At 32.1% G+C, this 15,411-nt stretch overlaps 1 protein-coding gene across 3 annotated transcripts; it reads right to left on the reverse strand.

Moving 5' to 3' along the window:
- Positions 1–3,646: 3,646 nt before the first annotated feature.
- Positions 3,647–14,568, reverse strand: LOC111713548 (uncharacterized). 3 transcript variants are annotated; one of them, XM_023488427.1, is made up of 9 exons: positions 14,475–14,568; positions 12,277–12,462; positions 10,622–10,673; positions 9,337–9,420; positions 7,908–8,050; positions 6,633–6,727; positions 6,102–6,146; positions 5,365–5,454; positions 3,647–3,857 (listed from the first exon to the last, which is right to left on the reverse strand). In XM_023488427.1, exons 2-9 carry the CDS (start codon positions 12,314–12,316, stop codon positions 3,681–3,683), a joined length of 726 nt encoding a protein of 241 aa, XP_023344195.1. In that variant the 5' UTR covers positions 12,317–12,462; positions 14,475–14,568; the 3' UTR covers positions 3,647–3,680. The 3 variants fall into 3 exon arrangements, with proteins under 3 accessions (XP_023344195.1, XP_023344197.1, XP_023344196.1); XM_023488429.1 differs by having other exon boundaries at positions 12,277–12,496; XM_023488428.1 differs by having other exon boundaries at positions 12,277–12,501.
- Between the last annotated feature and the right edge of the window lie 843 nt (positions 14,569–15,411).

Raw genomic sequence — 15,411 nt, forward strand, 5'->3', positions numbered from 1 at the left:
ATATAAACAATTCCTTGAAATATTGACTATCCTGTATTATATAAACAATTCCTTGAAATATTGACTATCCTGTATTATATAAACAATTCCTTGAAATATTGACTATCCTGTATTATATAAACAATTCCTTGAAATATTGACTATCCTGTATTATATAAACAATTCCTTGAAATATTGGCTATCCTGTATTATATAAACAATTCCTTGAAAAATTGACTATCCTGTCTCATATAAACAATTCCTGGAAATATTGGCTATCCTGTATTATATAAACAATTCCTTGAAATATTGACCATCCTGTATTATATAAACAATCCCTTGAAATATTGACTATCCTGTATTATATAAACAATTCCTTGAAATATTGACCATCCTGTATTATATAATCAATTCCTCAAAATATTGACTATCCTGTCTCATTGTTACGCGAGCCATGCTCCGTGTATAAAGTCTAGTTGATGCCCCTGTGAGTTTCTGAGTTCTCCCTGCGGATCTGTACAGAACGTATTGTGAATTAGGGTTTCCAGCGAACGAAACTTTTCGCGAAAAAAAGCAAAAATTTTCCGATCGCATTTCGAAAATGCGTAATGCGAAAAGTGCAGCATTTTAAAATACTGCATCTACATTTAACATTTTTATAAATTTGTCCACGCTGCTTTTTCAGCATTAGCCAAATTATGATAAATACTGAGGTCGTCTTTAGAATGTTCGAAGTTGAATTAATATTTTTAAAAATATCTAATTCTTTGAAACTCTTGAAATTTAGATTAAATGACAAAAGGCAACTTAAACCAAGATGTCTGTAAAATAAAATGTAATGAAAAGACGACATTTTTATTTTTTTTTGATGTTTTGCTTTAACTTATAAAAAGATGATTGCTATTTTTGTATCTAACACTGAAATTACACTTCAGTCGTCTTCGTTTATGAAAATATAATGAAGACGACTTTTCATATTAATTTTGATTTCATTAACAGCTTTTAAATTCAAACAGCAATACACATAAAAATGAGAAGAAAGAGAAGCTTTTTATAATTTAAAAAACGCTGGTTAGTAATTAAAACTGAAATTGAAAGGTCGTCTTTCTTGTATCTATATAAACACCAGCTATTGAATTCCATATTATCGCTTTTTATAAATATTAAATATGAATTTAATGTTTTGTTTTGAGCTATTTTCTACTTCAATTTAGTTGCTTTAATTTAGTTAGTAATGCTAATAATTTGTTTAATTCTAAACTACTTTTCTAAGCTAAATAACTCATGAACCCCTTGACCGATTTGCCCCAGATTTTGATTGGAGAACACAGTAGAATCACGAGAATGTTTTTAGCTTGGATTAAAAGTTTACAGTCGATTTTTGTAGAAAAATTTGGTTTCCAACAATTGGTGTTCTTGCGTCTTTTGTCTGTCTGTTTTTTTGTCCGATAATAACACTTTTTTCCAAAAGATGAACAATAAAAAANGAAATGTTGTCAGCTAAGAATGTGAATCTGTACTAAACATTAATTCAAGGATATAAGTTTTCCTTCTCAACATTCTTCAAATCCTTCAAGCGCCAGGACAACATTGCTAATTCTATCAATTTAAAAACAATTTTCTACATTTATTCTTTCTTTTCACCATACAGGGGAACCTTTTCTACTCAAGAATTGGAAGACGAATGTTAGACTGAAAACACCAACAAAGACTTTTTTAACCTAGTGAAGAAATGGGGCATAGTCAGGAAATTTTCCAGGGGGCTTAACATGTTTTTCTTAAGGGGCTCGGGCAATCACCCTCCGTCGACCATCGGAGCCCAAAAACCTCCCTGAAACCCATAGATTTTACTGATCCAGGGAGGACTATAAGCCCCATAGCCCCCCTTAATAACTGACCCTCCATGCTAAGATGGCAATGCCAGATTCACAACGGTACCCATTAAAACTTTAAACATGATCATGGGGAGTGTTCTCAAAAAACGAAAGGGGGTATAGGCTTACGGCGAAAAATAATCGCTTTTGATAGCTATTAATTTTATTTCTATCTGTTGCGTCTATAAGGAGAAAATTGTTAAAAACGACTTATACTGAAGAACGTAGCGTCCATACAAATTCAGAAAGTTGCAATATACGACTTGAATCGTAAAAAATCAATTTAAAGTGGCCGCCAGATGTCTCAGCTCTCGATGCTTTGAATGATTACACGTGGCAGAGATACTTAGCGGGAAAAATTCGTTTTAAGTGCATTGTATATTAAACAAATGACAAATATTATGAAATTTGTTGCTTCTTTACAAAAAGTGACACGCGCATTTCTACTGCAGGAAAACATCATCAGATTTTAACACCTTTGAACCTAGAAAAGAGACAATAGATCCCACATAATTGATTTAGATAATCATTTTTAGTGTAGATTGTTGTAAATCGGGCATTGCCATCTTTGCAAGGAGGGTCACTTGAAAATACGCTTACAGTCCCTTTAAGCCGAATTTAAACTTGCTGTGACCAACAAAAAATAAAATAAAAACCTTAGATAATATATATTTTACAACAAAAACTGTTTTATTTTGAATCGAAACCGGTGTATAGAATAAACATTGATTTATATTTTATCACATTGAATATGTAAATTGTATATTTTGTGCAAAATTTTAAAAGATTTTGTTAACACAAAAGTAAAATACAGCGCTATATTTACAGAATTAAGTTGAATTATTTTTCTGTTTTGGTTGAAAATATTGAAGCAAAGTGAGCAAAATATCAAACATATTTAATGGATGACAGACAAACAAATCTGAATCAATGAACTTACATGCATAAGAAAGCAAATATGTGAATTTTATTGAGTTCTATAATTTCTTAAAAATATAGATTGTTTCAATAAATCGTAACTAAAAAGAAAACTTATATTATTTAATTTTAACATATTTTTAACCCTTTTAAAGTATCTCAAAGAATTGTGTAAACCAACGCTAATCAAAGTTATATTATATATCAAAATTTCTTACGTAAATATCTTATTTTAGTTTTTGGTAATTAATTTACATTTTGATTCAAGCTAAATTAAATATATTTGTTCTCTCTGATAATAATATGAAATCTTATAAAAATGCAATAAATACAAAATATAAATATAAATAAAATGGAAAAGCCTCGTATTTGTGATTGAATAACAGATTAGCTTTTAATAATTATAGATGAGGCTTTAGAAAGCTTTATGATGAGATTACAGCTGCGTTAGAAGTGAAAAAACGGACTGAGCGCTGTGGCTAGCACATTGGGAAAACAGGTCTTCTGAATATGTTATTTTGGAAGATGGAGATGAGATGAGAAAGAAGAAGAAGAGGAGGGAGGGATGAGAGAGGAAGATTACAAGGAGAAGAGGATGAGAAGAGGAAGGAGAAGAAGAGGAGGAGGAAGGGAGGAGAGAGGAAGATTACCAGGAGAAGAAGATGAGAAGAGGAAGAAGAAGAAGAGGAGGAGGAAGGGAGGAGAGAGGAAGATTACAAGGAGAAGAAGATGAGAAGAGGAAGAAGAAGAAGAGGAGGAGGAAGGGAGGAGAGAGGAAGATTACCAGGAGAAGAAGGAGAAGAGGAAGAAGAAGAAGAGGAGGAGGAAGGGAGGAGAGAGGAAGATTACAAGGAGAAGAAGATGAGAAGAGGAAGAAGAAGAAGAGGAGGAAGGGAGGAGAGAGGAAGATTACAAGGAGAAGAAGATGAGAAGAGGAAGAAGAAGAAGAGGAGGAAGGGAGGAGAGAGGAAGAGAACTAGAATCTACAGAGAATACTGCGGACTGAGTTGGACACATGTTTGAGCCTACACTGTACTCCTGACAGTGTCCCTGGACTAGGGGACCTGACATACGGTCCAGGAATCCCTAAACAAACAAATATATCTGAAAATATAAAGGAATTCAGGTCCAGGAATCCCTAAACAAACAAATATATCTGAAAATATAAAGGAAATCAGGTCCAGGAATCCCTAAACAAACAAATATATCTGAAAATATACAGGAATTCAGGTCCAGGAATCCCTAAACAAACAAATATACTGAAAATATAAAGGAATTCAGGTCCAGGAATCCCTAAACAAACAAATATATCTGAAAATATAAAGGAATTCAGGTCCAGGAATCCCTAAACAAAAAAATATATCTGAAAATATAAAGGAATTCAGGTTTTGCCACACACTAAATTTTCTAATACCTACAGTTTAACCCAAAACTTCCGAGCCATTGAAAATATTTACAAAATGTCGTCTTTGACAATGTTTCAATGGATTTTGAATACTTAAATCTCAGTATTTGTAAAAATAAATGAATAGCCAAGAAACAGTGGGATGATTGTTGTCTCCTTTTTTCCTTGATTAGGAATTGTCGAATTGGCTTTTATGAATTTGTAATTGATAGAAATAATATTTTTCTAAAAATTTCAGGGAACATTAACAAATAATTGAAGAGTGTCCCCAAAAAACCTAAGAATAGAGTGACAAGCTCGAGATCGTATTTATTATTTATTATTCAATTATTTATAAAGAATATCTTGAAATTGTCAACCGATTCCTGTGTTTATTAGGACACCCTGTACCTTAGTAAATGTAGCATTACTAGCTCCACATGTAGTGTTTACCTTAGTAAATGTAGCAGTGCTAGCTCTACATGTAGTGTTTACCTTAGTAAATATAGCAGTGTTAGCTCCAAATGTAGTGTTTACCTTAGTAAATGCAGCAGTGCTAGCTCTGCACGTAGTGTTTACCTTAGTAAATGTAGCAGTGCTAGCTCCACATGTAGTGTTTACCTTAGTAAATGTAGCAGTGCTAGCTCCACATGTAGTGTTTACCTTAGTAAATGTAGCAGTGCTAGCTCCACATGTAGTGTTTACCTTAGTAAATGTAGCAGTGCTAGCTCCACATGTAGTGTTTACCTTAGTAAATGTAGCAGTGCTAGCTCCACATGTAGTGTTTACCTTAGTAAATGTAGCAGTGCTAGCTCCACATGTAGTGTTTACCTTAGTAAATGTAGCAGTGCTAGCTCCACATGTAGTGTTTACCTTAGTAAATGTAGCAGTGCTAGCTCCACATGTAGTGTTTACCTTAGTAAATGTAGCAGTGCTAGCTCCACATGTAGTGTTTACCTTAGTAAATGTAGCAGTGCTAGCTCCACATGTAGTGTTTACCTTAGTAAATGTAGCAGTGCTAGCTCCACATGTAGTGTTTACCTTAGTAAATGTAGCAGTGCTAGCTCCACATGTAGTGTTTACCTTAGTAAATGTAGCAGTGCTAGCTCCACATGTAGTGTTTACCTTAGTAAATGTAGCAGTGCTAGCTCCACATGTAGTGTTTACCTTAGTAAATGTAGCAGTGATAACTCCACATGTAATGTTTACCTTAGTAAATGAAGCAGTGCTAGCTCCACATGTAGTGTTTACGACTGCTTCGCTACAATGTAAATATTCTTGAAAACTGCAACACAGGATCTGAAAGTAGCAAACGTTAGGTTAAAAAAGAAAGTAGTAGAAGTAGATAATATGCAAGAAAAAAGTAGAAGTAGAGAATATACAAGAAAATAGTAGAAGTAGATAATATGCAAGAAAATAGTAGAAGTAGATAATGTGCAAGAAAATAGTAGAAGTAGATAATATGCAAGAAAATAGTAGAAGTAGATAATATACAAGAAAATAGTAGAAGTAGATAATATACAAGAAAATGGTAGAAGTAGAGAATATACAAGAAAATGGTAGAAGTAGAGAATATGCAAGAAAATAGTAGAAGTAGAGAATATACAAGAAAGAAGTAGAAGTAGGTAATATACAAGAAAATAGTAGAAGTAGAGAATAAATAAGAAAGTAGTAAAAGTAGAGAGCAAATAAGAAAATAGTAGAAGCAAAGAAAGTAGTAGAAGTAAAGAATATACTAGAAAATAGTAATATGGAAATATACAAGTAAGTAGTGGAGGTAAAGAATAAATAAGAAAGTTTAGGTTAATTATCAAGAAGTAGAATAGTATAATAATCAACTATTACTCAGAATACATTCAGACACAAAGTATTAAAGTAATAAAGGTCAAAATATTCAATTTTGTGCGTCCTTTTCAAAGAAGGTGCGTCCATGCCTCATAATTTACCTGTACATTATCCTCATCAGTGCCCTTTGCGCCACTTTTTTCCGGCTGGAAACAGAAAATTCAAGCAATGATAATTGTTAAAATGTAATTATGGTAATCCAGGGGACGGGATGTATATATTCAAGAATGATTTTTATAGATATGTGGGAAAAAAATCAAAAAAATCAACACACATAACTTCTGGGTGAATATCAAAGGGGAGGAGAACAATTTCATAACAGCAGTGCTGATATGATCGGGTATAATATAAAGTTATAGTTTTATATATTATAGCACAGTGCTACAGAGCTTTGTTTTCTCAGAATTTTCTCAAACAAAAGGTAATTTTTAGAATTTCATTCAATTTTAATAAAAATTAAATCAAAATTATTTTTTTAATAATCTCTGCTTTGTCGAAGTTGGTTTTATTTAGAAATAACCACATCGAGGAGAGAATACCTTTTAACAACAAGAATAATCGTGTTTTAAAATAGTTAACAATGATTATTAAATACAGACGAATCTCACAAACTAAAACATATATCTTCTTACCTTGTTTAAAGCCTTTATTTTCAACTGATATTCTTGTGCACATGATTCATATTCAGCTTGAGCCTTTCTCATACAGGGAGCATGCTGCAGATATTCTAAACAATATTCATCATATAGAGAGCATGCTGCAGATATTCTAAACAATATTAATCATACAGAGAGCATGCTGCAGATATTCTAACAATATTCATCATATAGGGAGCATGCTATAGATGTTCTAAACAATATTCATCATACAGGGAGCATGCTATAGATGTTCTAAACAATATTCATCATTTTGGGAGCATACTATAGATTTTCTAAACAATATTCACCATATAGGGAGCATGCTATAGATGTTCTAAACAATATTCATCATACAGGGAGCATGCTATAGATATTCTAAACAATATTCATCATACAGGGAGCATGTTAAAGATGTTCTGAACAATATTCATCATATAGGGAGCATGCTATAGATATTCTAAACAATATTCAAAATATAGGCAGCATGCTGCAGATATTCTAACAATATTCATCATATAGGGGGCATGCTGCAGATATTTTAAACAATATTCATTATATAGGGAGCATGCTGCAGATATTCTAAACAATATTCATTATACAGGGGGCATGCTATAGATAAACCAGTATTCATCATACAGGGAGCATGCTGCAGATATTCTAAACAATATTCATTATACAGGGGGCATGCTATAGAAATTCTAAACAATATTCATCATATAGGGAGCATGCTGCAGATATTCTAAACATTATTCATGATATAGGGAGCATGCTGCAGATATTCTAACAATATTCATCATACAGGAAGCATGCTGCAGATATTGAAAAGTAAAGTGGGTCTGTTAACACTGCACAATTGCTGTCTTTTATTCATTGGACTATTTCAAGACATACAAGATATAAGCTTGAAACGTTTAATGGGTCTGTTAACAGTTCCACTGCACAATTTCTATTTAGCATGTTTATTGGACTATCTTAACTCACTATATTTTACATTTCTTTGAGAAAAAGCATAGATAAATCTTTGGGAAAAAGCCAAAGAAAACTGCAGTCTCTAGAGATTTTACCTTTGGGAATGTGCTTAACATTATTTAAAGCCATTCATACAGGAGAAAAATTTTAAATTGAGATTTATTCCTCAAATCGGTGAACGTTGTCCATTCCCGTCAGAAGGTAAACTGAGGATAAACTTGAGCGCTAAAGCCACAGGTTTATAATTTACAGGTACTACCCTTAGGTTTGTTTACAAAAAATAAACATCTTAGTTTCTACCTGTCTGATATTGACCCTGATTACAGAGGTCCGAAATGACCTGCGTGGTCCCGGTGTACAGCGTATTAAAGTATGCTCGGTGTTCTCGTTCCAGGCATTTCTGCGTAAACGTGTCGATACACCTCAGTCCGTCCATTAATTTACTAAACATACAGATATTCTTGAATGTCGTCTTTACTTTTATAGAGTTGGGACCAATCAAGGTTGTATAATATGGTCGAATCTCTATGTGCTGTAATGTACGGAAAATGTCACTGATTACAGAGGCAAGAGTGACGTCATACGAGGTTTTTATCCATATACCTGAGATAGACGATAATTTCCGTACACATCAATTTACAATTTACGTGTGATTTACATTTAAGGTAAAATTACAATTATTTAATTTCTGAAAGGGACTAGAGTCAAAATTTCTAGGGACTCTCTTTTTAACGGAGTTGATGTCCGATTCATAAACCTACCCCTTCAAAGCTATGTCTGATTCAGACTGAATTAGATATTTATGTTTAACTCTTCAAAAGGTCATTACTGTCATTTGTGGTTTCTCTACAAAAGCATTTCTTCTGCATATACAACGGGAGGAAATTAGCAGAATTAAACACTTTTCCAGATTTTCTTTCACTCGTCACATCATTGATGAGATAAAAGTTTAATTTAAAGGTTTCATGAATTTATAACGACAGTCGCTTCAGGTAAATAATTAGTATTAAGATAATTGCCAATGTAGAACAAACACGATCTATTTCAAAATCCTTACATCTCATGTTAATTGGAACACATTGTATCGTAAAACTGTAAAACGCTTGTTGATTTGTTCAAATATGTTTTTGTGTTATTTAAACAAAGAATAATGGTGACAATATGATTGATTGATTGCCAACAAGAAGTTAAAACATAAATAAATAAATAAATGTGTAAATATAGCCCGCTATGAAAACAATAGCAATATGCATGTGAAATATGTGAAATATATATTTTGTATATTTCTTGTCTTTCAGTTTAGATGTCAGTTTATCTACAAGCTATATCGTTAGCAGTCTGTCAGTTTATCTGTCAACAATACTGTTAGCTGTCTGTCAGTTTATCTGTTGCTGTCTGTTAGTTGTATATTAGTCTACCTGTTCCTGTCTGTTAGTTTATCTGTCAGCTGTACTGTAAGCTGTCTATCAGTTTATCTGTTAGTTTATCTTTTGACTGTCTGTCAGTTTATCTGTTAACTGTCTATTAATTTATCCGTAGCTGTCTGTCAGTTTATCTGCAGCGTTTCTGTCAAATTGTCTGTCAGCTTATCTGTCAAATTTTCTGTCAACTTGTCTGTCAACATGTCTGTCAACTTGTCTACCAACTTGTCTGTCCACTTGTCTTTCAACTTGTTTGTCAACTTGTTTGTCAACTTGTCTGTCAACTTGTCTATCAACTGATAACTTACGGACACATTTGTTCAAGTTCCTGATAAGATGTTGCAAATCCTAGATCCTTGTTGTCTGTAACTACCCTCAAAGGATCAGTGCACCTGGAAAAGCGTTAAACACTTCAAATTAAACACTTCAAATAAACCCTAACCATTGGGCTTTATTGGTCAAAATATAGCCCTGCAGTCGGGTGGGCATGGGAGGTGTTTTCCATCCATAGAGAATAGAATATATAGAGAGGAATTTACTAGAAAAAAGTGTAAAACGTCCATTTTGTTTTACTGTTTCCATACTGCAGGTGTACTTCACATATTTATGCTATATAACCTGTTGGGCCCTGAAATATCATTTTATAGAAAATCTAAATTTATTGTTAAAAGAAAACCAAATTATGAAATAGGCTGGTTTCATAATTGACCAATGATCATTTCACATAGACTCTATGCCTTCCACTTTACAAACGTTGATTTTCCGTTATAACTATAAATCAAATTATGTTTTTATTCCCCTAATGTATATATAAATTTGGCTTGTCTGTCTGTTTGTTTGTCTGTTTGTTTGTTTGTTTGTATCCAATAAACGTCAAAACGGCTGAACCGATCGGGCCCAAATTTATGAATGATTAAAATTTCAAATATTTGTCTCCATCAAAATTCGATCTTCATTAAATTTTTGAAAATTTTGAAAATCCACGAAATTTTTGTGAAAATCCGCGAATTATTTTTGTCTTGATTTACGATGTACGCAAAGAGAACATGTTACCAATTAATTTAGAAGATGGGAGCGAAGCGCCCTACAAGGCTAGTTCATTATAAAGTTTATTTAACAGTTTGAAAAATTCGAAATTGAAATGGATAGTCTAGGGAACATACTGTATTAAAGTACTCTACTGCATATAATTAGTGAACATTTACATGATTTGTACACTTTGAACTTCCTTTCAGGCTGAAAGGAACTAAAAAATTCATACCGAGAGATTCTTTTAATTCCTCTCTATATATTCTATTCTCTATGTTTCCATCCCCATGAATTCCAAAATCAGTGTTTATATCAATACAATGAAGACGATTTTACTATTTAAGTTTTGATTTCTGACACGCTTTTTTAATATTACAAGTGAACCAGTGAACAAAGAGAGGCTTTTAATGGACAGCTTTTCTTTTTTATGTTTATGTGTATCCATGCCGTTTAAAGCTTGGTAGAAATCCAAAATTTTAATCGAAAGTCGTCTTCATTGTATTGATATATTCGACGAAGACTGTATTATTCTTTCCTTCACTTAGCTCTTATGTTTTTACTTACTTGGCCATAATATTTGCACTACAATCGTTCATGAATACACTCCCGATGCATCCTAAAAAAGAACCATTTATAAATATCAATAATTGTTTCCGAATCGGCAGTGTATCTGTAATATATATATATATAAATAGTGATCTCTGTTTGTTTGATTGCTTGGCCGATTGGGGAAATCGGGAGAATCACGGGAATGTTCTTAGCTAGGTTTTACAATTTTAAGTTGAGTGGGTCGACTTTTATAGGGGAAATCCAGGCAAAGCTGGGTTCCCAAGCAACTTTTCTATATTTTTAACAAAAATTATTTTATTTTGTACTGCTGTTGACAACTCGTAAGATATCGAAAATATAATTATAATAAAGATTGTGGAATAAAGTGGATGTTTTCTTGGAAAGGAATTCAAAAAGAGCAAGCTTGATTCTAAAAGTGGATACAATTATTTTCCAGGAACCTTAGCTTATACAGGAAGTCCCCAAAAAAAGGGGAATAAATTGAGACAAATTTTAAATTGTCTTTTTTTCGATTATTGAAAATCATATCTACCCTCTTTGTGTTTTTCTACAGTGGTAGGCGATTATAGCAATAGACGACTTTTTATTTCAGTTTTGATTGTTCACAAGCTTTCTTCGAGTTACAAGTTTACATTAATTAAAGAGACGCTTTTTTAATTGAGAACTCCTATTGACTTCAATGTTGTGTATCTATGCTGTTTAACAGCTTAAAGGGACTGTAAAGGAAAAATGAAAGGGGGTATAGGCTGAAAGCTAATCACTTTAGCTCTTGATCGTGACCCATGAAAGTTTTATCTGATGTTCTTGGCTCGAGAAATTGATATAAAACTGTGTTAAAATTATACGAAAGTTCATATATGTAAAATTTAGAAAATCTTAAACTTAAATCACGTGACCAGAACTTTCATCAATGGCAGAGCAGTATACTGGTCATGTGTCTCCGTCTGTATCACGTGACCACTTTACCGCACTGCCATTGGTAGAATTTCTGGTCAAGCAATACGGACGTATAAATAATATTATGAATTAAATCTATAACAAATAGAAATAACAAATATAAAATTAGAATTGGAGTAAACCTAAGTTATAATTAGCTTTCTCTGGGATACATCGTTTTCAGATTGGTTGCATATTTGCTGAATTTGATCTTTTTAAACCCACTACTTTTATACAAAATTGTATATATATTAATTTTCGTATAAATTTGACAAAGTTGTAAATCAGTTTCTCGAGATAGGAACATCAGATATAACTTTAATGGGTCGCGATCAAGAGCTAAAGTGATTAGCTTTCAGCCTATACCCCCTTTTATGTCTCCTTTACAGTTCCTTCAATATAAATCAAAATTGAAATAGAAAGTTGTCTACATTGTATAGATTTAATCGCTTATCACACTGTATTTAAATAAACTTAAATCATGACGAAAAAAATCAGTGTAAGAAGATATCTTGAAAAAATTTCTGATAATCTCTGTTGATAATAAAAATGTAAAAAGGGAGTTTTCATTTTGGACATCCCAGGATAAGAAACAGTGTGTGTTGTTTAAACTCAATATGAAAACGACATCGATCAGGACAACCCGAATTTTTAATAAAAAATCTGTTTAAAAATCCTTTCATTTTGAGCTCACAAAAATGTAAAAAAATTACCTATCAAAAACACAAATAGTATTTCCAACATTTTTTTCATCTCAATTCACGAGTTCTATACTTCTAGTTTTAATTCTGGTTCTGGTTCTGGTTCTGGTTCTGGTTCTGGTGCTGGTTCTGGTTCTGGTTCTGGTTCTGGTTCTGGTGCTGGTTCTGATTCTGGTTCTGATTCTATTTTCTTGTAAACTAAACAACTTTATGTGCTGTAGTTCATTTCCATCTAAACTATAATGTCAACAGTAAATGTATGAAGACTAGAGTTTAGAACTGACTTTTATACATTTTATATATTTTATATATTTTATACATTTTACAAGCTTCTCTTTATAACCAAACACTGTTCATCGGCGTAACAAGAAGATTTAAATTTAAAAATTAAACATTTGTATTAAAATGCGTTAAAAAAATATTGTTTTGCAAATGGTTGTACCTGAACAACAAGATATCAACAAGATATAATATGCATGTTATCATATGATGTAATAATATGTTATATATGTTATCAGTTTAAAGCGAAAATATGAATAATGTGTGAAGTACAAATCAGAGGAATCGTAGAAATAATTATAATAACTAATTCAATAAGATTATTTAAAGAATACAAAAATTTACTCTATCTTCGAATTAACCTGTCTTAGAAATGTCCTATTATAAATTGTCCTATCTATGAAATGTCCTATCTATGAAATGTCCTATCTATGAAATGTCCTGTCTATGAAAAATCCTATCTACGAAAAGTTCTATATCTCTAAATTGTCCTATCTATGAAATGACTTTCAATTAAATGTCAAAGCTATAACACCAACATTATATGATTTTTTTTTATTTCTGATTTTTTTGTAAAATTCTTAATTCAACTTTTTGCGATATTCATTATTTTATAATTATAATTATAATTATAATTATAATTCATTATTTGCCCGTGTAATTAAAAAAATAAATCATGTTACCACCAGGTTCCCTTGAACAAATTCAGCCAATTTGGTCCAGCCGTTTAGGCCGAATTGAACGAGATATAACAAATAAAAAGTAAGCCAATTATTTGCATTTATTAAGTCATAACAGTTGTAAGGTTATGATTTGATAACATTTAATGCAGAGCTAGGAACTTTAGAATGGATAACCTTAAATTCAAACTACTTAATCCGAATTTCCAGCGTGGCAGCTTTTAATTTTAGTCCTAATCTACTCTTTTTCTCTCTCTTTGGATATCCGTACATTATTTTCTCCAATGAGAGTGCAGGAATATAATTCGTAAATTGTATTGACCAATGACAGCCTTGAAAATAAATTCTATCCCATGAGAGAAATCCGCAATTTCTAAGAAATAAAGAATTTGTTGTCGGCCATTTTAAAAATTAATCGGCGAAGAAAAATATTTAATAATACGTTTGAGATTCTTTTGTAACCAATTTTAACTAATGTATTAATGAATAAATGTGTGAGAAATTAAGTGAAGGCCCTTCCAGTCAAGAAAACGAACCAATCTAGCGTTCTTAGAATCCAATTTGTTGATCTAAACATATCATCTCAAGACTAATATAATCTCGAGACTATGTTATAGTCTCGAGATTAGCAAAAACAGAGGATTAAGCATTAATCCTGATATCCACCATTCTAAAGTTCCCAGCTCAATTTCACTCTAAATTTGTGCGTTTTTTTGTTATCTCATTCAATTTTAAATGAATTTTTATGAAATTTTGGAAAACAATAGATCAGAATAAACAATAGAATTTGTGCACAAAATGCAGATTATGCGTACTTGTTTATATTTTAAAACACTGGAAAAATCAAGGATTTAATGCAAGGAAAGTTATTTCAGAGGTGTACGCATCTTTTGTACTTCAGTGTACTGTCACTGGGCGGTAATGTAAACACAAGACGGATGTCGAAGCCTGACATGGGATCCATCTTTCACATAAATTAATCAATGGAATATTCTGGTCATAGGAAACTTTTATGTGAATTATCAAAATTATCAAAATTCAATGCTTTTAACCTCCTCGGATGCTAAACGAACACCGAGGCATCTATTTTTGTTTACAAATTCCGCCCAAAGAGAACTGGTTTCAATATGTATGCACTGCAAAGTATACGCAACTGCAATTAACTTTCCTTGCATTACATTCTTGGGAAAAATGGCCAGCTTTTTCAAAATCAGACTTTTGTCTCCCCCCCCCCTTCATTTATAATCTCACCTATATTGTTAATGCTCCGTCACTTCCGTATTACAGGCTCATCCTTTAAAGCTGATCAAGTTGGAACACATTCTTATTTCTATTGAATAAGAAAGTTTCTGAAAATGGTTTTTCTGTATAAAATTAAAATTCAACATGTTTTAAAACATGATTTAAGAATATGCTGAAACAAACATTTATAAATTAATTTTTATCACCGATCTGAATTATAAAAAAGTATAATACGAATATTAAACTCACAGGTTTTGACAATGAATTTGAGTCTTTTGTCACAAAATCAAATTTTCTAATCTCTCCACATGTAAACCTTTGATTTTCAAAACTTATTTTATCCCATAGAATTGATTTCTAGATTGAAGTTGTCTTATAGGTATCATGAGGGTATAGGTATAGGTATTAGGTATTAGAAAATCAGAGTTTGTTGCAGAGACTCAATTCGTTTTTATTCCTTTCTAGATTTTTTTAAACCACAACAAATGCAATAAAATGTGTTTTCCTCAAATCCCAAAAACGAGTTTTTTTTGCAAAAATGTTGTCAAGGTTGGTGATGAAAATTGAAATGAAATGTTGTTTACGTTCTTCATTATGAAATATCGCTTAATATCGCCAAGAATTTTGACAATTCAATTGTTTTTTCTTCTAAAAAAACATTTTCATAAAAAAAAAATTGGTAATTACAATACTTCTACAAGCTTCTGATACTGATACAACATTTTGTATGGAACAATAACTCGTTTTCTTGTTGGTCCCTATTTTAACCCAATGTAGCCTGACGTCTGGTTTACAGACTGGCTGTCGGGGAATATTAACAATAAACAAATGTACTTTCCTAGACTGTACAAATACCGAGATTCTTATGTACTGTATATACCTACAGTACACGCCTTCGGTTCGGTATTCCTTACACACACTCTTTTGGGACAGACACACATACATG

This window comes from Eurytemora carolleeae, unplaced genomic scaffold (assembly GCF_000591075.1).
Source record: "Eurytemora carolleeae unplaced genomic scaffold, Eaff_2.0 scaffold1445, whole genome shotgun sequence".
NCBI lineage: Eukaryota > Metazoa > Arthropoda > Copepoda > Calanoida > Temoridae > Eurytemora > Eurytemora carolleeae.